The sequence below is a fragment of the Telmatherina bonti genome (assembly GCF_933228915.1).
Source record: "Telmatherina bonti genome assembly, chromosome: 16".
NCBI classification, from domain to species: Eukaryota; Metazoa; Chordata; class Actinopteri; order Atheriniformes; family Telmatherinidae; genus Telmatherina; species Telmatherina bonti.
In genome coordinates, this window is record NC_136614.1 from 18231733 (window position 1) to 18258192 (window position 26460).

At 39.6% G+C, this 26460-nt stretch overlaps 1 protein-coding gene across 2 annotated transcripts; it reads left to right on the plus strand.

Annotated features, from left to right (window-relative positions):
* Nucleotides 1-1291: 1291 nt before the first annotated feature.
* Nucleotides 1292-16638, plus strand: mideasa (mitotic deacetylase associated SANT domain protein a). Of its 2 annotated transcripts, none has more exons than XM_079255933.1 (13): nucleotides 1292-1609; nucleotides 2035-3744; nucleotides 4977-5180; nucleotides 8839-9181; nucleotides 9283-9349; nucleotides 9440-9582; nucleotides 9683-9786; nucleotides 9964-10039; nucleotides 10195-10283; nucleotides 10714-10857; nucleotides 12548-12676; nucleotides 12884-13041; nucleotides 15736-16638. In XM_079255933.1, the coding sequence occupies exons 2-13, from the start codon at nucleotides 2299-2301 to the stop codon at nucleotides 16019-16021; spliced, it is 3189 nt and encodes a 1062-aa protein (XP_079112059.1). In that variant the 5' UTR covers nucleotides 1292-1609; nucleotides 2035-2298; the 3' UTR covers nucleotides 16022-16638. The 2 variants fall into 2 exon arrangements, with proteins under 2 accessions (XP_079112059.1, XP_079112060.1); XM_079255934.1 differs by having other exon boundaries at nucleotides 4980-5180.
* The last annotated feature ends 9822 nt before the right edge of the window (nucleotides 16639-26460 follow it).

The window sequence follows — 26460 nt, forward strand, 5'->3', positions numbered from 1 at the left end:
ATGGGGTTTTGCTGTTGGAAGGTTGTTATTTCTGTTCCACTCTTGCCTGCCTTCATGTGTGTATTCAGGAAGGAGGATCACATCAAACACAAGATCAGATGCAATCTGTAGGCTCCTTTTACTAGGCATTCATTTTAATGGGCTGGCTTACTTTGAACACTGCTCTCATGAATTGGATTCATGATGATCATATAATAGATTTGTTTTAATGGGATTATGACTTGATGATAATTAAATGTATTGAATTGGTCTGTTTATGTAAAACTGCATGAGGTGATTTTGTGTGAATTGGTGCTACACAAATATAGTTTAACTATACTTACTTGAACAGAAACTGCAGTTTGAGTTATCCACCACGTTAACATAGCAGCTTTATTTCCTGTTATGCCCTGAAGAGTTAATTTAAGTTGCAAGGATGAAAAACAGTTGCATTGTTTAAGACAGCTGCATTCAGCGAGGAATTTATTTAACATCTTTCTGTTTTAGAAACCATTATTATGTTTGAAGTTATGCATAATTAAATGTTTAAGACGAGGGAGTTTTGTAGCCACTACCCAATGAATGCGTAGTATCATTAAGTTCAAAAGTCCTGTTTGGTGGCAGAAAAATGGGAACCTAAAGCTTAAAACAGTCCACAATACAAAGGATCACATTGGCCACAACCATCTTTTTTATAGATATGTGCAAAAATCAGTGATGTATAACCTTTGTAGAATAAACAAGAATAATCTGAGAAAAGTGCCTTCCAAGAAAAAGGAAAGATTAAAATGGATCCCATATAAATAAGGAATGAGTCTTCTAGCTTTTAGTATTGAAAAGGTCTGGGTCATGCTTTTAAGGGGGTGAAATGTTGAAAATCATAACAGACGAGCTTAAGTATGCAAAAATGGAAAATTTGAAGTTTTTTTTTTTTTTTTTTTTAAATAAGTAAGTGGATGACTTCAGCATGTGGAAATGCTTGGCTGAGACCCTAACTTCCGTGATCAGGCTTCGCATCCGGGGCAGCCGGCACAACAAAACAAACGCACACGGATACTGCGATGGGCGTGGCTAGGCGATCGGATTGGATAACAGGATGTGAGTTGAGCTGTTTTGGGGTGAGGCGGTGCGTTTGTGCTCGTCAAACTTTCTGCATATTTGCGCAGTTACCCAGCGCTTTACATACTCCGGACAAACCTCAACAGAAAGCGTTGAACCTGCGCAGCTCCACGACGGCAACTTTTAAATCTGCGATAATACCAGCACGGGCTGCAGCACGGCAGCCTTTTCACACATTCGCCGTCTCATGTGCGGTGTACTCGTTGATGCAGGGAGAAAGTTGTGGACATGTTTTCCTGGAAGTGCACGGTTTTACAGATACAGTGTGCAACATTGTAACTACGGCGTTAAAAAGCCCTTCCTGCTCCTCCGGACTTTGGCGTATCTTTCCGTGGGCTTGCTAAGTCGCATGTTCGCCATATTGCGCGCAGAGAAACTCGATGGAAAGTTGTCGGAGTTATGACATTTGCTGCGCACAATCCCTTCATGGAGCTGCTTGTAGTCGACTTTGATCGAAACCAGAGTGCCTCCATGGAGCTAATCATGGAGACTCCTGTGCACCATTGATAAGGTATTGAAACTGTCTTTAAGAAATGCTCACTAATCTGCCGGATTGCTTAACAGCACCGATTTCACCCGACGCTTCCTTATTGCTTATTTGTAACATTACATGAGTGGCTATCGCTCGGGTGATTGCACGAGCCCCTTCGTTTCCTGTATTTCTGGTTATGCCAAATGGCAGCTATATGTAAGCGCCTCCACATTGCTGTTGCCTCAAAAGCCCTTAGCTTGTGCTGTGATCTTTGCACACACCTGAATGTTTATAACAAAATACATTTTTTTCCCATGCTGTCTTTAATAATTTTACTTTACAGTCAGGGCTGTCTGCTGGTGTAGGCCTCAGTTTCCTTCTTGCTTGTGTTGACTGTGTATCGATTAGAAACAATCTTCTCGTGTTATAAAACTAATGTCTGACTTCTCTCTCTCTCTTGTAAGGTCGGGCTCCCTGAAGAGTGTGAGAAGAATGGACCTCAGATTTGATTGCTGAAGGAGGGTTACATGCCCCCTGCACTTTCCTTTTGGGATTTATGTTTCCTTCTAGATACCTCTGTATACACAACCGAATAGTTTGTTGACCGCAGGCAGTTAAAAGCACACTACAGAGGCATTGACCAAGTTTTGCACGTTTAATAATCTAGACTAAGGGCTTTGACGTCAACTTTTCTTTGCATCTTTTTTTGTAACCTTTTACATTTTAGTATGAGTCTTCCTTCTCAAGTTAGTACTGACAAAAGTAAGCATCAGACTGCGGCCATGAAAGAGGCTGTGCAGCGTACAGGGGAAGTTTATTATGGTATGGGACCCCCGGGTTTAAAGTCAAGCCATAGTGACTCTGCCAGCAGCTCTGCTGTTTACAATCCAGAAAAGGGGCCCCAAAGTCTACCACATTATCAACAACAGGCTGCCCAAGTAAAGTGGATGCAGGACTCCATACAGCCACCTAGTTGGTCCCAGGAAGCTCCAGTGCAAGCCTGGGGGCAGAGTTTTGGCCCTTATGTGAGCGGGGTAAATGTCAGGAGTCAGATGGCCTTCCCCAAAGGAGTTCATGAAGGCGTAGCAATGCCAATGGGAGGAGAAAACCAGCTGGCAGCACCTGTGGAAGTTTATAGAGATGCCACTCAGGCTCAAGCTCAAGGGAGGGGGCTTGAGTGGGAACAACATGCCACCACCGCGATGCATCAGGCTAAACTACAAGCTTATCAACACGGCCACATAGGTGTGGAGCTACAAGGCCAGCCACATGTGCAGTCACATGCCTTGCAAAGACCGATGCTGCAGCCCTTCCAGACGTCATTCAGACCCAGCAAGCAGCAGTTCTCGTCCGGTTATTACTCTGTTTTCCCAGGAAATAAGCCAATGCCAAATCTGGGTTATGGTGAGCAGCCTAAAACACAGCAGCAACTTCTGCACCAGATGCAGCAGCAGCAACAAATGCATCATCACCAACAACAACAGCAGCAGTTGCATCAACAGCATCATAATCAAATGCAGCAGCAGCAGCAACATTTGCAACAACAGCAAATCCAACAGCATCAAATGCAACAGCTGCAGATGCAGCAACAGTACCAGCAGCAGCTACAGGAGCGACAGCAACAAATTCAGCAAATCCAGCAGCTGCAGCAACAAAATGTGCCACAGCAAGAAACAACACAACCACAAGGGCAGAGAAAACAACAACAAACCCAAAACTTTGGCTCTTTTCAGTCTCCTGAGCCTCGTCCACCTGACACCGAGTCTAGCAAAGAAGAGGTTCGATCATCGGAGTTGCAGCTGCAGCCAGAAGTTCAGACTGGTGATTCATCAGCTGTAGCTGACCCATGCCCTGGCGAGGTCTCTACAAACTCCAAAGAGCCTGCAGATGCAGCACCAGCTGCCCCTCGGCGCTCACGTCGCCTTTCCAGAGATGGCCAGTCCCCTTTGAGTCCTCCGCCAACAAACATCTGGTCTCAACCCACCAAAGAGCCGCCACCATCCCAGAATGGAGTTGCAGTTGTACCACCTGCGAGAGGAGGAGAAAACCAGGCGTCAACAGGAGGGGTCATCCAGACCACGCGCAGGAGAAGAAGAGCTTCCAAGGAGATCAACTTGGAGACTCTCGCCCAGAAAGCATCAGAAATGGAGTCTCTGCCTGCTAAAACTGTCAAGGTGAAAAAAAAAACCCCTCATCACATCGATGTTGTACCTACTTCATTATTAACTATAACACAAATACCGTGAAACAGCCATATAGTTACTCAAGGCTGAGTACACTCAAGTGAACAACAGAAGTGATTAATTTTTTTTTTTCTTTAAGTTTTGTCATCTGGAGAAGTTGGCAAATGGCTGTACAAAGAGGAAGAGCCCTGTTTCTATGCCGAACTTCCCTATGGTTTTCAAAATCCCTTTCTTGCATTTGTTTACTCGACTCCCACAGCTGTTGAGTCTCAGCTATTGCAGGCTGTTTTTCAAGTATGCAAGGTCTCTCTATACAGTGCATGCTCTGTCGCCACATTTATACTGCAACCTGCGATATCAGCTATAATTCATTGTTTGGACTGAAAAGAAATTGACTATATCGTTGCAGAAAAGGTGACACTTGTATAACTAAAGAATTACAGTGTTTACACAGGAAGTGGCACCGAGAGGCTCATCTTAGTTGTCTTGCACAGGCAGTAAACAGAAGGACACATTGTTCTTTGCCTTGCAGGGGTTAAGAGTCTTGTTGTAGGTTTAGTGCAGAACTTGCACGCTGGATGTACAGTTAAAGCAGCTGCATGTCTGCACACCTCCACATTCCTCTGACTTTTTCCCCAGTCATTCAGTGGAAGCAGGGAGGGGCCGAGCTGTCAACCTGCACAGTTACACTTCTGTTCTCCCCAAACAGGTTTAATGCAGCTTTTCACAACCCTGAACTGTTGTTTTGTGGTTTATAAGCAGTGCTTATCTGTGTCAGGAGATAACATGCAGGTGTCTTGTCTTAGCTGCACCTCAAATTTAAATCGTAAACCTGATTAGTTTTTTTTTGTTTTGTTTTTTTGTTTTGTTTTGCTGCCACTAATGGTATTTGGGGTGGCTGAAAGTTTTATCAGCTTGACCAGAAATACCAGGGCACACTTCTCCGGAAGACTGAAATGTTTACTTTGGCAACAATCTGATTCGTGAATTTGAAAGAGAAACTTGGGATCCTTGTGTTGCATTCAACGGAGACTTTAAAGCCAACAGTGAAAGTATTAATCGGTAATTAATTCTGTATCTGAGCTTGAAAACAATATTAAACCAGTCATTTAATTAAGGAAAAAGCGCTCAGTTTTTTAAATTTTCTCCTCCACTTCTCTGACCTGACTTTTCTATGGATCTCTTTCCCGTTTTCTATCGTCTTCTTTTGATTTGTGTCTCAGCAGGAGGACAGCCCCTCTGGCAGACAAGCCACCATAGTGCCGCTGGTGATCCCCGTGTCCGTGCCTGTGCACAGAAGTCAAGCAGATCACCATGGTGGCTGGGCTCAGGGACGTCTTGGCCAGGCTGAGAGGTCCGCTGGACACTCGGACCGTAAACCCTCTGTCATCGTGTCTCGTCGGCGGTCGCTCCGTAACTCCGTGACAGTAAGTTTTGGCCAGGTTCGTTTTCGGATGAGGAGTGATTTGCTTTTCTAATCTAATCTTAGTCGATTGGAAGTCACTGATTGCAACATCTGTGTCAGTATGGATGATTAGATGTCATGCGATTTTCCTATCAACATTTCAGAAACCTTGAGATTTTTAGCTTGCACATTCCACCGTGAAACACTTGGAGTGATCATATTTATCCAGACTGACCACTAATAGCGTCACAACGGCTGAAAACCGCTGTTCCTCCCAGTTACAGAAACGGTTGCAAAGCTGAGGTTCTCATAGTTGCTTAAATCCTTTCACATTTACTCTAGAAAAACACTCCTGAAAGCAAATCCTGTTCCCGTTGAGGGTTGTGAGTTAAACCACAACCCAAGGGTCTCCAAATCCGGTCCTCGGAGGCCAGTATGCTGCAGGCTTTGGATGTTTCCTGGCAGCATCACACCTAATTTAAAGGAATGGGTCATTAATGGACTTGTGCAGAACTTGATTTGAATCAGGTGAGTTTCAATAAGGAAAACTTCAGCACCTGCAGAATACTGGACTTCAAGGATCGGATTTGGACTTCCTACCAAAACCTGTTTCACAAGATCCAGAATCTTGAAAAGCATGTTCAACTGTTTCAGATCACAGCACAGAAAACAAGCAAAAGATTTGATAAAACGTCTCAAATATCGAGCTAAAATCCAGACAAATTAACTATTTTACATGTGCTTCATTCATGGTTTGTTAGTTTAAGTAATAATGGCATTACAGATCACAGTTATGGAGGAGTTACTTGTTTACAGGCTATAAGGCGTTTTCTGCCATCAGCCTTCCAAGATGTTTGTCACCATTTGTGTATCATCACGTATGTTGACAGTAGGGATGTCGCAATGACTTCATTTCCCAATCAGTTGCTATTTTTAACACTACGATTCATTAATAGTACAGGTCCCTCACCAGACTGTAAATTAGCCATAAAAAAGTTACAAAGAAAGAAGGAAATATGTTTATGAATACTTTTTACAACCTGCAGTATATTAACCAGCTTTTTAAGTGAAGGTAAGCTCTCGGTAGTTTGGCTAAATGTTGTCATACCATGGTCAGTGACAAGTCTAATAACAACTGAATTGCATTATTTTTGTTTATATGAACACGTAGTCAGGCAAGTTGAATAAAAGTTATATCTCCCTGTTACATGCATCACTATAGCAACACCTTAATCAGCTGTTTCAGATCAGCTGCTTTTGACAGATGAATAAGACAAACACGCTGTAGCATAACAATAGTTGTTTAGCATAAAAAGTACATTAAGCCCAATATAAAATAGTTTTGATAAATATACTAAAGTATACAGTTTGCTAAAAAAGAAATAAACATCCATCAGATTAAACGGCGAGGAGCTGTACATTACACGGTTATAACGCACTCCGCTGCGCGTCATGGTGTTCTAGACTTCGCGTTGGGCATTAAAACTCTGTAATGCATGGCTCCTCGTTGTTTAATCCTTACTTAATGTCTACCTCACATGACATGACCCGACAAATGTTTTCATGTCATTTGTAATTGTCTAACATGTGAGGGCTTGCAGCGAAACGTGTCTACAGTGTTCAGCGATCGTCACATCTAACATAAGAACTAAATTGTTTTGTTTTTTTTTCTTTTGGTCAGACATAGCCGGCTTGGCTTGTCAATGCCTTTAACTCATTAGTGTGCAATGGGCTGTGGAGGAACAGATTCCAGATATATGGTGTTGTATTTGTATTTTCCCCTTGCAGTGTTTTTTGTGTTTCAAACAGTAGCTGGAGGTAAAAAGCTAGCTGGGTGGGTTTTTGTGTATGTTTGTGGGTTTCAAAATTCTTCTTTTAGTTTCAGAGGAAATGTTCAAAAGCAGTTTTATCCTGAGTGGTCATGTAGCTTTTTCAGGCTGTTTTCTCTGAGAGAAATCCAAAGTTATTTGTAGTGTTTATTTACTGTTCTCAGAGCAGAGGGGATTTACTTGGAATCAGACTTCTTGGTTATTTACATGACTTTTATCTTATTTTGTTATGTTAGGATTGACAGATTAAAGACCTGAGAGGAGTGTTTATGTTGTTTTAAAGTGTTTTAAACATTTAAAGTGTTGTGAAATTAATTGGTGCATAATAACCGTGCTAATCATAAAATTGTGATTATTTCTTTAATAATTAATAATCATCCCAAGAAAATGGATGATTGTGACATCTCTAGTTGCCTGTTTGGGCCTTCTTGAATGAAATCTTTTTTTCTAGCACATACCACAGATTCATGTGGAGGAAAGTTTTAACATCTTGTATTCTTTGTTTTGTTCCTCTCGCTGAAAGACGACCACAGACTTAAAGGTGGAGTATGTAAGATTTTCAATATTCTCAAAGTAAATTAACTAAAAAAATAACTACAATCATAATTAGATAGTTTTTTTTTAAAACATATAGGTTCCAGTCTGTCCATATTTGATGTGTTATTAAATTACAAGTTTAATTAATGACAAAGACCCTTCTTAAATGTTTGCCTACCAGTAAAAAAAATGTGCTTTTTTGTCATTTGTCATTAATTAAACTTGTAATTTAATAATGCACCAAATATGGACAGACTGGAACCAATATTTTAAAAAAACTTATCTAATTATGATTGTAGTTATTTTATTAGTTAATTTATTTTGAAAATATTGAAAATACTACATACTCCACCTTTAAGGGAACATGCTTGTTCATCTCTACTTTATCTCATAGTGCTCCCTGCTTCCTCCCTGTTTTCCAAATAAAACAGTCCATGTGCTTCCAGCCATAATGGTGATTGGGGAAAAAAAAGAGCAATTTATCACTCTTTTGGACCATGTTTGTTATGTACTAACCACTGCATAGTGGAGAATCTCTGATCGGGTTGTTCCACATCACAAAACATTTAATGTCAGAGTCACTTCTGTCATTTCTGCACATTTTTCCTGCAACTTTAGCCTTGAGAACTGAGTCTTTACCTACTCCCTCGTAAGATCACCCCATCGCATTGCCATGAACAATATGCAAAAAGTGACATAACTTAACAGTTAGACCAGGGATCCCCAATCCTTGAGGACCAATGTCCTGCAGGTTTTCCAAGTGTCCCCGCTGATTCAAATCAATGTGTATTTAGCAGATATGTTCAGAACTTGTCTGAGTCTGATTCAGGCGTGTTCCAGCAGGAACACTTGGAAAACCTGCAGGACACCAACACTAGACAATACTGAACCAATCAAGAGATCTGAAATCAAACACATGTAGCCAGTTATACTCACAAAGTCTCTTTTACACAGAACTGAAATTACCCCTGGGTCTTCTTCACACACTAGTTTCCTTTCAGATTGTTGCCCTTTGACATGTACGTGTCAGTCAGGTAATGCTTAATTCCTTCCAGTTACGTCACCAATGACGTCAAACTCTACAAAGACAAGAAGTAATTTGTTTCCTCATTTTATTCCTGGAATTTATGACATGTATAGTGGATACAAGTTCAGGTTAAATGAGTGACAAAAAACAGTAAACCAGTTTTAACCAGTAAACGGAAGTAAATATCTGAGTCTTGATGTAAACAGATGTTTAATAACAGGTTGATCTGTGCAGCAAAGCATGGGTTTCTTTAATTCTGCCGTTCCTATCAATCCCTCTTGATCCAGGATGAGGAACACGATTCAGGACTGGATGAAGATGGAAAAGCTAAATTTAAGCGGCGGCCTCGTCCTGAACCTCTTATCATTCCCTCTCCAAAAGCATCTACCTTCATCCCTCCATCCGTCTACCCCAGCCTCACTTCATACCAGAGCAACCTTCGCTCTCCAGTCCGCCTGCCAGACAACCCCCACGCTCTGCCTCCGTACACGCCTCCGCCCATCCTGTCTCCTGTACGAACGGGCACGGGCCTTTACTTTTCCACCTTCCTCACCAATATCGCCGTGGGCAACCAAATCCTGCCACCTGCAGCCACGCCAAAGTCTGCAACACGTAGCTTGTTGCATTCCTGTAAGTCTCAGTTACTACTTCAGCTCTCATGTTTAGAAATGACTCAGACCAGAGGAGATTTTCCAAACAATGTGTAAGTTTTTATAACTCGTTTCTTTCAGCGAGTTCAGAAATCACTCCCCCAGTCTTGCCTATGATTGCTGATGCTGCACCTGTGAGCCTTGAACCGTGAGTTTCACCTCATCCATCAACGTATGTTTAACCTTTTACCGCTGTCACTTACATCTCTGTAACTCTGCACTTTCTGTTGGCATTTAGGCGTATCAACATCGGGCAGGAATACCAGGCAGAAATTCCAGATTTGCAAGATCCCCTTTCTTCCCAGTTTGACCAGCACAAAGCCAACTTGGTTTGGCTTCCGTCGGATGACTCCAGCCTCCAACATAGCAGCAAGGAGAGAAGTTAGCATCTTACGTCTTATTTGATCCATTGACGACTTCTTCTTACTTGAACTTGTTTGAGATTTATGACAACAACTTGCCGCGTACGTTCTCTCACCAGTGGAGGGTTTCATGAAAATGGCTTGTTCGAGTGTTTTCAGTGGAGGAGGAACCAATCAGGAGCTGGTTTTGCACTGTTTACATGAATGTGGAGGCAATTTTCTTGTAAGTAAAGTGACTGGATTAGTTAGTCAATTCAGTTAGCAGGAACATGATTATTTAGGTGCTTTTTTTTTTTTTTTTTTTTTTTTTTTTTAAAGATACTGTCATAGTAATTTTGGCACAAGTTACTTTTAAGTGTTGTATAATTGCATTTTTACTCACTGAGATGTTCATCCAAAGGAAACACTGGAACGTTTGATGCTTCAAGACCCTATTTTCTCCAAAAACCATCACCTGGCAAATTATCACTACTCAGGTAAAAACAATTTGTTTCCTTTTGTTTTTCTGTATTTTCTCTGGTTGTACAGTTTTCTGTTTGAGTGTTTGTCTGTTTTGCATTAAAGGATCTGTGTGTGTGTGTGTTTGTGTGTGGCTTATCTATATCTATATCTGTATCTGTTTTTCTTCCAGGCTCTGACAGCTGGACTGCAGAGGAGAAGGGTTACTTCAATAAGGGAATATCAGCCTACAGGAAGGATTTCTGCATGGTGCAGAAACTGGTAAACTTGTTGATTTTCTTTCTTTTTTAATGATGAGAAGGAAAAAACACTTAGACACATAGACGCATTTTGATAACTGGTGTTACTGAGGGTTGTGATTGTTCATCATTGACTGTATCAACCTGGAATGGAAAATGTGTTTTTGCAGACAGGAAGAGGATGCTGTTCTTTCAGATTGAGGCTAAAACCTTAAAGTTCCTAAAAGTTCAAAGGAGAAGACAATCAGGCTAAATAAATCACATCCTCTCTGCGGCAGGAAGTCTGCTTTATAGAAACAATAGCGCTGGCATAACCAGAGACGTTTCTGATTTGTGTATTTAAATCATGTATAAATAAGTGCTGTAAAAACAAAACTGTTCATGCAAATTCTTTATTAAGTTTGCATAAAATTGTTCAGTTAATCCTGAACGTCTCTTTGAACCACTGACAGGTGCAGACGAAGACTGTAGCTCAATGTGTGGAGTTCTACTATACATACAAGAAGCAGGTGAAGATCGGTCGCAACGGTGTCTTAACCTTCGGCCCGCCAGATTCACCCCTGGAAAAGCACGCCGAGGCTGTGGTGGACGTTAAGGTAAAGGGAACGTTCCTTGTTGTCCTTCAAGTTTGTGTCCTTCAAGTTTGAGGAACACAGAAAATTTCTTTTCTATGTTTCAGTTTATAAAAAAAAAAACCTCCTTTGTAGAAAATAAACTGCATGAGTCTCATGTTAAACTCAAGGTAAAGATCCAATTCACTTTATAAAGCACATTTTGAAAACAGAAGGTCTCCAAAGTGTGTTTTCTGCATTCACACTGTTTCTCTTTGTGACTGCTCCTTATTATTTTGCCTAACTTTGGCACATTATAACTGCTTCAGTCATTCAGATATGAAAATATTCAGCTGATTCAGGAGATGTTTGGTAAATGTGGATTTCAGAAGCCTTAGTGAACATTTGGTTTGTTCCATATGTCATTTATATCCATGTTTTATCTGCGGGAGAATAACCATGTGATTATTATGCACTTTAAGGCTGCTGTGAACAGTGTTTTTATAAGGTATCATCTGCCATTTCTGTGAAAGCCTGTGGCAAGTGCTCCCAGTAGTTCCACCGTTATGTATGTTGTGGAATGTCTTTCTTAAAGATAACTTGGATGGCATCATTGTTCCACTGTTCCTCCAGCATGAGCTGGAGTGTGTTGGCCCTGTTTTAGCTGATATATATGTGGTTTATTTTCCGTTTCAATTCTCTGCATGTGTTTGAGTTTGTGGCCAAGCGTGCACATTTCATTCCAGGTATGCATTAAAATATCTTCATTAATTTCCTCCTCCCATCCTTGCTTTATCTTCAGGGAATTATGCCTAAACATAAATAAGGGTGTATGGTATTATTTACTCATTGTTTAGTTATCTTCATTCTCCATTGGAAATATTTAGAAATCTTTCTATAAAAGCAGGTTTAGGAAGGTTTCACCCATTCCTCGTGTGTTACCTGGAAGGTTCTTGGCTGCAGGTATCTAAAGAAATAGACGATCACATGAATTTTCTTTAGCCGTTCTTCCTGTCTTATTTAATTGAATTTGTACATGTAATTGTCGTGAGAGATTTATACTTGTAGAAAGGTGGGAGGGGAGTTTATGAGCTTGGTCTGACAAGTGGTCATTTTTTTGTGCAATATGATAGAAGATAATGAACCACGATGAATGAAAATGCTTCCCATCATCTCATATCCAGCTTTGGCTATAAATATTTTACTTTGATCAGTTTTGACTGTAAAGCTGACATGTATGAATACGCTCGTTCCAGAGGATGACAAGGGAAGGTGGAGTTGTGTAGACTAAATGCCGATTAAGGCAGTTGAATGGACTTCTAGATGATTTGCATGCAAACACAAACATGTGGAAACAAGGTGTTATTTTTTTTTATTTTTTTAAAATGGCTGCTAAGTTCAGGGTTTTTACTTTTGTCTGGGAACAAATTTGACCTGTTTGAAACAAAGTTAATTGAAAAAAATCTCTTGAAGAAGAGATTTTCTTGACCTAATATTAAATTATAAACCTTGAAATGGACAGTAACTTCAGAGGAACTAAAGAGTCGCTGACTGGAACTGCAAAGGCAGAAAAGTCATGGATGAGTAAAGAAGCAGGGAAACTTTGAATGAAGTCATTTTGACTGCGGAAAAGCTGAGGTGATGAATAAAATGGTGACATGAACAGGTTATAAAGTCAGCACGAGGGGAAACTGGTTTCTCCCTACTTGACAACAATCAATGTGATTTATTTCAGAGTTCACATCAGTCAAAATACGTCCACAGAGACGGCGATGACGGTGAAAAAAAAGCTGCCGCTTTTAGCGAGAGCTATGATAGAATCCAGCAAGAGAGTGTTGTTCGGTCACTACAGGTTCACGACTATGTAAGTAGTTCACAGTTTAAGCTATAGACTGATAATACACACACTCACAACTACCAAACACACTAACTGCTTATGTGGAAAGAGTTGTTTGATGACAAGGATTTTGTTGTTATTTCAACTGAAATGTTGACATGAGTGTGCAGCAAGCTGACTGGTTGTGCAGTCAGTGCTCCTCCAGTCAACGCCTCTGTATTCCTGTTACTCCAGGCAGGGACAGATCTGGTTCCAGACACTGTGAATAAGGAGGCTTATCACACATCAGTACCTCACAGGCCTCGGGCCGAACCTGCAGTGAAGAAGACCAAAGTGCCGACGAAGCCACCGCAGGACCCCGATGCTGTGTTTCCATGCAAGAAATGTAACCGGTAAGCGGTTCTCATCCACGTTTTCTCAGTGAGAGTTTGTCTGTTTTGCTGTTGCAGACTTTGTTGATATGTCTAAAATTTGAATGTCACTTCAACTCAGATGTAGCCTACATGTTTTATTATAATGTCAAATTTTCAGAAGAATTATATAAGACATGAAGATAAGATATAAAATATAACCACAAATCAATTGTCGTATGAAGCAGAGGGTCCAAATGTGGGGTCCCTGTCTGTTTGAGGGCAGTGCCAGATATCACAGCTGCTGCACAAGGTTTGTATTCCCCAAATAGAGGCAGGGTCCTCAATCTGACATCATGTAGCATGAAGTTTGACACATAGAAACTGTGCACACACATGGAGTTACAGGAATGCCATGTGCAACTGCAACACTGCATGTACCTTTACACCCCAGTAAACATATTACGCTCACAGATGCTGGCTGGTACTACTAAAGGAATGAAGAGGGTTTCATCTCAACTTTTTCTGCCTCAGGGATGCAGAAAAGCTCAGCTGTGGAGGGTGCACTTATTCACGTGCCAGCTCATGCACTTTTCAGAATCAGAAACACTTAATTAAGCCAAGTCTGTACACATGAACAAGGAATTTGTTCCTGTGAATTCGTGTTCTCCGTACAAACGTTTAAGAATATTTAAAGTTCCTAAAAAATAATAGAAAATTAGAACAAATAAAATATAAAAATGGAAGAAATATGAATACAAACATACAAATACAAACATAATATCAACATAGTGTTTACACAGTATCTGTGAAAGGATTTCTAGATTATTTCTCTCTGTAGACGTTTCTCTGGAGCAAGTCTTTTCTTGCAACAAAAGAAAACCCAGATGATAAACACCCACCACTCTTCACTCAGCAAGAAAAGGATGGCAGCAAACAGCAGTTTAACTTTATCTTTACACATTACGTGCCCGCTGCAGACACCCATTAACAACGCATAAAGGCGAAAAATAAACAAATAAGCTGACTGTTTCATCTCTTGGCAGAAGTTTGCAAGACCAAGAGGTCCATTACAGTTTTCTTTATTCCTTAATTTTATAATGAAAAGTAAAAATGTGTCCAGTGTTTTATTAGCTCAATGGGAACACACATCCCATGGGTGGAACATGACAAATAAAGGTGCATTTTACTCCCTCACCTGTACGTGTTGTTCACCACCGGGACACTAAGATTCCCGAGATCTGAACGACATCTGCTATTCCATGCTACAACTAAACAGCAGATTCAACACTTATTTTAGATCAGCCTCAAATGTAGTTTATCTTTTAATCCATGCTGTATTCCATTTGCAGATGATTCTCCCAAGAAAAACAGTCCCGTTACATCAGCAAGGATCCAGTATAAGCGAACCAGTAAAACAGTTTTTCCACAACAAGCGGTTTATCCATAACAAATTGTTTTAGGTGAAAATTGTTGCATTGAAAGGGTTAAAACAGCAGGATGAAACTTAAAAAAGGAGGTACACCTTCAAGCAGCGATTAGTGTCAGTCTGCGTAACTTTCTGACCTTAAAACCTCAAAGCCCAGCAGCATCCTGAGACTGAGAAACCACTTCACACCAGACTGAACAAATAGAAAAATATTTTGGACTAATATGATGTAGAAAAGGAATGACTGTCGCCCCTAAAACATGCATGTGTTATTTCTTATGGAGAAAAGTGACCTTGAACACAGATGAGCTAAAAAATCAGTTCAAATTCAATGAAAACTTGAAAATGCTTTTTAAAACCCTTGAGCATCATATTTGTCTTAATAGTTATCTTGTTGGTTATTGTTCTGTTTTATATATTCGTATAATTATATCCCTGTAAGGCAAGGCAAGTTTATTTGTATAGCACCTTTCATGTACGAGACAATTCAAAGTGCTTTACATAAAACCTTAAAAGCATCACAGACAAAAAAGCATAAAAGAAAATACAAATAACAAAATCATACTAAAATCATAAATTATATTAAAATAATTAAAAGCAGAATTAAGTAAAAGTTACTGTGCAGATGTCATGCATAGGCGCATGAGAAAAGAAATGTTTTTAACCTGGATTTAAAAGTTTCTACATTTGGTGAAAGTTATTCCACTTGTTTGCAGCATAACAGCTAAATGCCGCTTCTCCATGTTTACTCTGGACTCTAGTCTGGACTAGTTGACCAGAGTCTTTGGATCAAAGAGCTCTGCTTGGTTTATATTCTCTGAACATATCACAGATGCATTCTGGTCCTAAACCATTCTGGGATTTGTAAACAATCAGCAGGGTTTTGAAATCTGTAAACCAAAATAAAAAAGAAAAACACATCCACCTGCTGTTTTGTATACCCACTGTGTCAGCAAAGAAACACAAGAAGACATTTATGGAGTAAAAGAGAAGAAACGATGAAAAAGAGCAAGAGATGAGACAAGAGTCAAGATTAAAAACTCTTTTAATGAGATCTCAGTGCAGACAGGATGGATGCTGGATTAGCCGTCGATGAGGAGCCAAGGAAATCTGTAAAAGTTCTGTAATGTGTTCTCAAGTATCAGCATAGAATAAATGAAGAATAAATGTTATTTTGCTGTCAGATGTAAAGCTGATTACCGTCAAAAAGTTGACTTCTAAAACAATGAAAACAGCCTGCAGTTCCTGCTGATTCATTCCCGACTGCTGCTGTCGCCTCTAATGCTGCATCATGTCTTTCCTCTCAGGGTGTTTTATAAAGTGAAGAGTCGAAGTGCCCACATGAAGAGTCACGCCGAGCAAGAGAAGAAGGCTGCTGCACTGCGTCAGAAAGAAGAGGAGGAGCGAGCAGCTCGAGTCAGGAAGGCAGCGGCGGCAACAGCAGCTGCGGAAACGGCAGCGGCGGCGAGATCGGCCGCAGCGGGCGCGGCTCTTCAGGCAGGAAACGGTGACGGAGTGACGCAGCAGGCGGAGATCAGCAGCCAGGAAGACACGTCTGAAGGCGAGGATGATGACGATGAAGACTGGCACTGAGCAGCAAGAAAGGCAGGAGAAGAGCCGATGATGAGATGGGATGTTGAGACGATGAAAAAAGCGAGGAGGAAGGAGCTGAAAACGATGCAAGGAGAGTAGAGGAACAAGTTTTAAGTCTTCCTGTTGTTCTGCACACTGCTTTCCTGACCAGACCTGCTTCTGGTTGACCATTATTCACCATTACACCATCAAACTGGTTGTCACACTTCACATTGTCACACATGCACCATTTAAATATTCAGATTCATATTTTTCTAAATGCACTTAAACTGTATCATTCTGCTTCAGCCGTTATTGCCTTTTTATAGCCTTTATTTAATTGAAAATATGCCAAATTATTTTTCACATTTTCCATAAGTTTTCTCTTCAGTAGTAAAAGAAAGTCGTATCAATTTTTTCTTTCGCGTTCCTGCTATTTTAATTAAATTGAAAAGCATGTATCTAAAAACTCCAGTCTGTTCAGTTTTGCAGATCTTTTTCACACTTTTAGGTTGTTTCTTTCATTTTTCTTTTTTCTTTTTTTTTTTTACAGTTTTTACAAGGACCTTTGAAATGAATGTGTACAAAAAAGTATATTTGAGATTGCCATATATTTATGAAACAGCATTTGCAATGATTTAGGTAATATAAAGAATAATCATGTTGGCTTCAATATGAATAATGAATTGGAAAAATGTATTAAAATGTCTATTGTTGTGGGGAGTGTTATTTGTATTTATTCAGTTATTGATTGGTTGCTAAAATATGATCAGCACATCATTGCAAGGCAATGTTTAACCAGCAGATGGAGGCAGATGTTCACTGTGGAGCTGCTTTTTCACAAGCATTTCTGTGTGCATGTGCAAAACCTTGAGCATGTTCAAGTGAGATGAAATACTTTGTGGACCACGTTAGAATCTGCAGTCCAGACGTTGGTCTCAGTCTGCCAGCCTCCTCAGGATGATCATTTGCAGATTAGGGATGGGAAAGACCGAGCTGAATCTACTGTGTGGTTAAAATTATGCATTGATCAATGGTGACATGATTCAGCCATTAAGGCGCTCGCTCAGGAAGAGGAGATGTTGCCCTCAGGGGATAAGAAGCAAGACATAGTACTTCTAGGTTGTGGAGGATAAAGTGGCTCTATGCCTCTCTTGCTTTAAATATACTTTGGTTAATACAGGTTTAATCAGATTCCTGATATTTATAACAGAAAAATAGTTTTTTTTTTCTTATTCAATACAAACATAAAGTTAAAACCCCAATTTTGACACCTTTTCTAACTTTAATACGCCAAAAATCATCTAAAGAAGGACATGCAGATGGACTACAGTTAAAGACCTCATCTGGTGGCACAACCATCTGTGAATAACAGAAACCAGAGGCCAAAAGACCAAGCAAGAAAGCATGTTCCAGTATTTGTAGAGGGCTTATAGCAGATGCTTAGCTTTTAAAACTATTTAATTTGTTGAAGTTTTTACAGTAAGACACTCTGAAATCAAATAATTTGCTCTTCGTGGAACTGCTCATGTCCGATGTCTATGCTTTTGTTTGGACAGTTTGTGTCGCCAGTAACGTAACTTCAGTTTGCAGCGCTTCTGTGTCCCATATGCAGAAGCTGCTACAAGTCTTTTTAATTTGTGTCCTGATCCTGAGCCCTTCACTGCATATCACCCCCTTCCTCTATCTTCCTTTGCCCTTAAATGGAGGAATTTTAGAGTTAAAAAAAAAAAAACCCATCCAGAGAATCAGGATTCCAGCACGAGGACATTTTGTACCTTGATGTCAACGCAGTTTCCCACTCCTTTCCTAGATTTTGTTTGAAGATTCCCAGAACAAATCTTTGTTGGGTTTAGGGATTCTGCAGTTAATTTCTGTGTTGTTTATATTTTAATTCTACAAACTCCCTCCTTTAAGTTGCAGATATAAGTAAAAATCTATCCTGCGGTTTTTCTTCCATTTTTGAAGCTGTATAATCTGTGTAATTGTCTTAAGTGTTGCACACTTTACAGTATGAAGTGTACTGTTGACATTGGTGTGTATTCATGTCCTTATCCAAGTTTGTTGATACAGCATTGCAGATTTACATGAGATCAAATGTCCTTCCTCAGCTGGGGGACTGCTAATGATGCCACAATAGAAACCCACCTACATGGTGACAGTAAAATAGGATAGGGATCGAGGAGGAAATGGAAATATTCCATAGCAGACTGGTGTGGATGATGGAAACAAGGCCAAAATACTGAATCAATGTCACTAAATGTCAGAAAGATGAATGAGAAAATCAATCATTCCTCTCCAGCTGAGCCAAGGTTAGACCCGATGTCAATCAGTAAGGTACTTTTAACATTATTTATGTTCAGATATTCTATCAAACTTTGCTTGCCTCTATTTTTTTCTCATGTGTTATGTGAGTCTACTGGTCAGTGTGATTTTTACTGTAAGTAAAAAAATAGAAATCAGTACAGAAATAACATGCTTGGTCAGAAAAATGTCAAATCATTCAGCTTGATTACGTTTTCTCAGATTAATGTACTTATAGATGTATGCAACTGCTTCCCTGGAAAAGATGTGTGGACGGGAGCAGATGCTATGTGCTTTTTAACATAAACAGTGCCTTCTCAGATTTGTAAGCGGCTCATGCATTAGGCATTAATACGACACCAACATAACATGATCCTGTCATCTCAAACATGACAGTATCATGTTTGAGATACTATCAAACATGATGGTTTTTGAACTGTCTCCTTTTCAGGACAAAGTGTCTGAGGGTTTCCAAAAAGACCAAAGAGCAGTTTGCCACTTTACCTCTGATCATTTTAATTGAGCTTTGGCATTTTTAGCAGCTTAATTGATCATTTTAGAGCTCTTATCTGCCAGTCTGGGTATCACAGTAAACTGTGTTCACAGAATTGGATTTCTGGATGTGTTCCTGAGCCCATGATGTGATTTGCAATAGAAAATCATCTTTTTTTTTTTTTAATGAAGTGCTACCTGAGGACCAGAAGATCAAGAGCATCCAGTTTAATCAGAGATATATGAATACAGGGCATTTGATTGGTTAATGTTTTTTTTTTTTTTTAAGTTGAACACGTTCCACTGTAAGTTAAACAAAAGTGAAGCAACAGACCCAGAATTAAAATTGGAAGTGCAACATTTCACACTTCAATCTTCATAGATCTTGAATAAGTGGACTTTTGTGTAAAGACAAACAAAATGAAAATGTTTTTTCAGTAAAATAAAGTAGTTCAAAAGCTATTACGGAAAGCCATCCGTCTACTATATTAGTAGTCACACGTTTACTACAAGTTGCAAAACCCAGCATGCAACATTTATGGACAAAATTAAGTCACGAAGACAAGACTGTTTTATTTTAATCCGATTGCACAGACATCATATGTAAACTCTTGTTGTTATGTAAAAGTCAAAGACCTTTACTCATCAAGTTCACATCATAGAAAGAGTTCTCCTCCATGCCATTCACATGATCTTCCCAGCACTGCTCCCATCAGGCCGTCCTTGATACCGAAATGAAATCATTTCATGTAATGACCATAGTGGCCATATAAGTGATGAGCCACTCAGCCACTCAGTGAGCAGTCAGCGGCCTTGAGAGATGTAATTCTGGCTGGCTGACCTCTGGACCCATGCTGCCTCTCACTTTGATTAGTAACACTCGTGTCGTCTTTCCAGCATGTTACGGTCATGTCCAGCTCAGTGAACGCAAAAGAGTTGCAGCGCTCTACTGCAGATCAGCTGCTCTATCCTCACACTGTAACTCACTTAGTGGAATTAAACCCATCTGTCTGTATTTTAACAAGAGTCAGCAACATTACTCTCTACCGTTTATGCAAATAGCCTGAGACTGGAGCCAGTGGAGCCTGTTCGCCTCCAGTGCAGCAGGGTTGCAATTCCTCAAAAAATATGAGCTGCCTGCGACTCACATTTGCAAGTTGTGTGAAATCCATACATCATTTTAATACTTACATAGATCTTTCCCTTAACTGCACAATAAAGTGTTGCTTCTGCTTTAGGTAAAGAAGGTTTTCTTGGTGTTGTCAGCTTTGACTGGGTGATATTTTTTCCCCCACCTTGTTCAGGCTCCAAGTCTATTAAATCTTCTTCAAGCAGGGTGAAAATATAGCTCAATACTTAGGAAATATGTCCATTTACCTTCTTGTCTTCTTGGATAAAGATTTGTGACACCAAACCTGAATACACAGAAAAAACAATATTTCAAAACATCTAATAATTATGCATTCTGCTCACTGCAATTTCTCAAACTTAAACTCCACCAATGTAAAGCTTTCGAGGTTTCTCTGTCATTTTAAAATATTTTAACAGAGCCAGACCAGCTCCTTCAAAAAGGGCTTTCACCATTTCTGGTAAGCCGTGCATAAACTACACTTGGGGGATAGATTTAAGGACAAACATGAACCTTTGACTTTTACAGTGAGCGGATGCAGCAGCTCTGTTATGCTGTGGGAGGCATTTTGCTGCTAGTGTCCAGCTGTTTCCTTGGAAAAAAGGATTCTAGTCAATACAAAGTTATTGTGTCTACTATTTGAAGAAACATTTCTATCTTAATGGAGGAAGTCTCTTTCTGATGAAAAGTGCTTCCACACTGGAAAATGACAAGTAGAAGGTTTATATGTGCAAACACTCAATGTTTCACATAAAAACAAAGAGACCTTTGGACAAAATTGTTAGGTTGTCGTCTGCACTTCACAAAGTAAGTGGACTTTACTATGATTTCTGATATCACAATCAGGAGAAAGTTCATTTTGTAAAGCTCCTAAACATTTGTGTCCAAAACTCAAAATCAGAGATCTCTTTTATTTATTTATTTATTTATTTATTTATCCATTCAGTCACATAATAAACAACCAATACATTTAGTACAACCATAACAGTGAATGAAAAGACTGAAGCTTAATGCTTATATTCAAACCTGTCCTATTGAATATCAACCCATTCTAAATTGACTATTTCACAATGAACCAAAACCAGGTCAAAGCAGGGCTGTGCAACCATCTGTTTCCAAGAAGCACACCATTTTTTGTCTTGTATGCTGTGTTTAGTCCACAGCAGCTGTCACTGAGCAGGGTACACACAGTCCATTACCATGTTTGGTAGAAGCTACAGGAGGAGACAAGCCTCCATTTGATCCAAAACTCTCTCTATTCAACAGTGTGAGAGAAAACATTTTTAGGAATTCTGTATCTATTAAATACCTGCAGCTACAGCACTTATTTCATTCAGATGGTAATGCAGATGCTTTTCTCCAGAGGACACAATGTTTAGCTTTTTTTTTTTTTCTTGTAAAAGTTGTTTCGCAAGACTGTCGCGGGATGTTGCCACGCAATACACATGATGATGTCATAAATCCTGTTAGCCCATATAAAGCTGCTGCATCCTTTTTCCTTACATTCCTACTCCAAATCCCTAGGTGGTGTTAAAGACAAAATAGCCTGATATCAATCCATTTGGGTGCAGACCAGGTGCAGATACAGTCTATGGTGCAGACAGTGTCTAACGTTTGCAGGATTTACAGTTTCAAGTTTTAAGTGCTGCATTTTTTTGTTTATTTTTAAGAACTATTTCATTCTGTCCCACTTTACATCTGCTATTTGTTCTCAGAGGTGGTAATTCCTGATCCAGATAGTAGAAGTCCCTTCCATGTATTTGGATCTACCTGGACATTTAGAACATATGTTTTCACGAACAGACTTGTTTACCTGGTAAGTAAAAAACAAAACAACTCTGCTCATCAAATTCAGCTCGTTTGGTGACTGGTCGGAACAGCTGCCAGACAGGATTTTTACTTTCTGGACCAGGAATTGCCACCTCTGTTGGTTCCTCATACTGTATTAGCCCACGTGAAGTCAGTGTGAGATGTCAGGGGTAGCATAGTGGATTTTTATCGTATGAAAAAATCATGCATCTTTTCAGGTCCATACACAAGGCACAAGCAAGTCTTTAAATATCATGTTGCAGGTTAGGACCCACATTAAATCGGCATGTTGAAAAATATTGTTGGAAATGACGTGAAAGCGCAGTAACAGCATGTCACCCATAGATGGCGTGTGTTCATTCATTTTAAGAGTAATAACGAACACTCACCGTCTACAGGTGAAATGCTGTTACTTTGCTTGTTGCGATTGGTTGCTTTTCACAGCAGGGGGGGCTTTTTTTTCTTTTCTTTTTTTGGCTCAACACTCCTTCCTACATCACTTCCTGCCTTGCGGTTTTAGATACAGTAGTAAATTTCAAACATGATTCCAAAAGCCCAAATAGTGTATTTATTGCTGTGTTTTTATTCAACGTTGGTTCGTATAATATTTTTTCACATACAAATTTAAGGGGGGCTCTAACCTGGAACATGCTCTTTAAAGGTACGGTGTGTAATGATGACTGACATCTAGTGGTAAAGATGGGCATAGACGTGACCTCAATGGCCAAGCATAGCTGTGAACAGACGGTGGTCGTCAGCGACCAAAAGTCTTTCAGACATAAAAACATTTTCGTCGGTGAATGGATCCTGTAACCTCAGATGTGACAATGACTACACTACGGAAAACTACTTCCAAATTGTCTAAATTTGTACTGTATTCTAATAAGTGCCTTTTACAGGATTATTTCTTCCAGACAAGCCTCTAACATCTATTAAACACAGATTGTACTAAAGTAAAGCTTTTGGTCTTTGATTTTGTGACACACTGCACCTTTATGACAAATAGCATCACAACTCACTCTACTGATACTTTACTTCTTAAGGTACATTACTCCATCCCTGGAGTTTTAATCAGTTTTCTCTAAAGATTATCCCCCACAAGGACAGGGAATATTTCAAAAAGTTAAATGACTCTTTAAATAGGATACTGCGAAGGTCCGATGGTTTTATGTGCTGTGAGGAGATTTAAATCTTACAATGCAGCTACTTGGTGCAGAGCATGAGGGAATGGGGACGTAATCTGTCTTGAATAGAGGGATGTTCTTCACCAGAGTGATATAAATCACTGCAGCAACAGCATCAGGGAAGCTGAGCCCATCTGCCCTGTCCTCCACAATAAAGACAGTTTCCATAAATGATCAGCGACTCTTCTTTAGTTCTGACTGTGCAAAAATGAATAAATAAATAAATAAAGCTGCTAGGGAAGCCATCTAGTTGAACACTGAAATAATAATCCACGAGTGAAAGAAGTGGTGGCTGCAGTGGTGCCAAATGCACTCACTGTAAGTGCTCTCAATTGAGGGCACTTCCTTGCCCTTCTCCCTATTAGAGAACAAGAGTTTTTGGTCCATCCTCGCTGTGGCTTAATAAAGACACTTTTTTAAAAAAAAAAACTGTTTGTTTCTTTTTGCTTATGCTGCAATAAAACAGGAGAGATTAATTAAAAGAGTGCCACAGAGAAAATATGCAGTAAGTTGTAACCTGGTGATGCATATTCAAACCTAATCTTTGGACTTATTCTTGGCTGTGTTGCAGAAAAGGTTTCAGAAAATCTCATTATTTTGTAATATTGTGTGTGGAGCTATCAAACAGTGTGCTTGACAAATGCCTGGCCTTTGCCTGAGCCTTTTGCAGCCAGGGTGGGACAGCAGCAGAGCATCAGTTTATGAGAAACGCCACCCAGATACATATAAACCCATCCTTTCCTGACAGATACACACTTTTATGTGCAGTAGTAATTTTTGTGTTAATACTGATGGAAGTTTATCTGCCTTTATATAACAGTGAAAATGGTCTCAAAAATGAAGCTTCATGGATAAAAGACTCCCTTTCATACTTATTCTATTATTATATTTTTTCTTTTATTGATGAATTACATATGTGAATAACAGGGAAGTGTATACAGTAGAAAAAGAAGATGAAGATGCCAAATATAGAAAAAAACCAAAACAGATAAAACCAGACAATCAATCTGCTGTAATGAAACTAAACAAAACACCTAAAATACTAATAAAATGTTAGAAACATTCAATGTTCTCATCTAAAACTAAATTCAGCACCACAGAAAATCAGCAGGTCATGCAACTTGTACTACGGGAACAAAAACAGAAAGCCAAGACATTCAATCATCAAACTCAACACAAAAGGAAATAAACAAGAAATAACAAAAAATCAGATCATGAGGGCTGCTTTGTGTTTCTTCTGTTTGTTTCAAAGACCAAAGAGGTTTAGTAGCTTAACAAGAATATTCTTTTTCAGCAAATACAGGATAACTTCTAAGAAAAAACACACTAAATGTGTTAAAAGGTGTAGTTACTTGAAGTTACTTGAAGCTTGAAGCTCCATCAGTGTCTGCTTATGCGACAATGTTATGAAGTAACATTTTTGACAGCTGAGCAATAAAGAAATAAACATTTTTTATAGCTGATGGTTATGGGTGGATTGCCAACATATTGGCACACATCATGTTTATGTTTAATCAGCTTTATTGTCACTCCTCTTGTGTATGTTTAAAATGAATGTGACTTTGTTGAAATTTCACTTCATATAAAAAAGAGGACATAAAAGGGCAAATTCTGTATATGTGGTGATGTATTCGAGTTTGGCTGAACTTGCTTTAAGGAAATTTCTTTAGTGCAAACACAAAAAATTCCCCCAAACTACAAATCCACCGTACTCCTGGTTCATAAACACAAACCTCATTTGCATGTTTTTTTCAATATGTGATGATATTTCTCTCAAACTCCTTGTTCAGACTATGTCTTGTTCAGTCCTGGCCTGATCCATCATGAGATATGACTGATCATGAGTCACAAAGTCGTCAACATGCAGCTCCTTTCCTTTCAGCAGGCAGGTGATGCAGTGATCAGGATGCTTAGATTTATCTCCGTGATTCATAGTTTCAGCTGTGTGTGCATGCCCTGTCCACCACACCTCCACCTGCCCTCAACACCACTGCCTCCACGATTAAGTATCTCTCCTGCATCCCAACGTGATGGAGTGTCAGTCTGAGCAAACTGGAGGATGGCTCCTGATTTGTGGAAATCAGAACTTCTTCAGCAATATAGCGTTCAGATCGATCCCGGCATGAAGCCAGAGCTCCATTAGTTGACATGCCATACACTGAGAGCCTTAATGACAAATCGCAGCTGTTTTTCAGAGAGGATTTCCTAATTTTGCCCAAAGACATTTACCAGAATAATGGCCTGGAAGAGTTTAGCATGAAGTAATTCATTAATTAATCAAATGATATGATAATAAGGGTTAAAGTCATCTGATAATCATACAGTTTTTTTGTCATGTAATAATTTAATTTATTGTCTGTGTACCAATATTTCTGCATATAATCAATAAATACAATGTATTACAGATTCCTTTAACATTCTGGAGTCAAACATAGGATCTAGTTCAGGGGTATCCAGCTCAGTCCTACGAGGGCTGCAATCCAGCAGTTTTGCCATGTATTCAATTCAATTTTCAATTCAATTCAACTTTATTTATATAGCGTCAAATCACGGCAATGCCATCTCAAGACGCTTTACAGACAGAGGGGAAAACATAATGAAGGCCAATTCATAACAGCCTATATAAGGAAACCAACAGATTGAGTTGAGTCCAACTCAATCTCCCATCCTGAGCAAGCACACTGGCAACAGTGGGAAGGAAAAAACTCCCTTTTAACAGGAAGGAAACCTCCGGCAGAACCCGGCTCAAGGACAGGCAGCCATCTGCCTCTGCTGTGTGGGGGGAAATTCCTGCTTCAACATACCTGAATATAACTAATTGGATCTAACAGCCAGTGAAGGACTATTCGACTCGATCCCACAAGGGTCACGAACCTGTAGGTTTCCAACACATCCCTGCAACAACACTCCTGACTCAAATTAATGAGTCGTTTTGCAGTTCTTCATCGGCTTTTGGATCCATTTAATTTGGGTCAGGTGTGCTCAGGCAGGGATACATTAAAAACCCGTAGGGCTGCGGTCCTTGTGGGACCGAGTTGAATCGCCCTGGCCAATCAGATTCCATCAGGTTCTGCACAATAACTCATTTATTTGAGTCAGCTGTGTTGGACAAAGGCTACATGGAAAACCTGCTGGATTGCAGCCCTTGTAGAACCAAACCGAGGACCTTTGATCTATTTGTTTGCTTATTTGTACTTCCTTTTTACATCACAAAGCACTCTTATAGGTTAGAAAGTGGAATTTCTCCTAGATTTTAATATGATATTGATTAAACATCATTTTCACAAAATAAAGAAATGATAAAAAGTAGTGTTCAAGCTAGCCATCTTATTTCAGTTAGCCTTAGCTGCTGAGGATGTGGACTGTTTGCCACCTGTTAAACTGTAAATAAGTTCAGCTTTCTCTTTACTTGATGTGTGTGACGTTAATGTTTTGTTACTTTTGAGAACATCATGACCATGCAGAAATGTTTAAATCGCTTTGCAGAGACTTAACAGCTTTGTTAGCATTGTGAAGAGACCGCCAAACGAGGTTATTGACAT

What these genes read in the sequence shown, in the direction of transcription:
- mideasa (XM_079255933.1), top strand. Translation starts at nt 2,299, where the DNA reads ATGAGTCTTCCTTCTCAAGTTAGTACTGACAAAAGTAAGCATCAGACT. An exon ending in GGCAAATTATCACTACTCAG is followed by an intron (nt 10,040 to 10,194) that starts GTAAAAACAATT and finishes TTTTTCTTCCAG; the next exon opens with GCTCTGACAGCTGGACTGCA. An exon ending in AGGCTGTGGTGGACGTTAAG is followed by an intron (nt 10,858 to 12,547) that starts GTAAAGGGAACG and finishes GATTTATTTCAG; the next exon opens with AGTTCACATCAGTCAAAATA.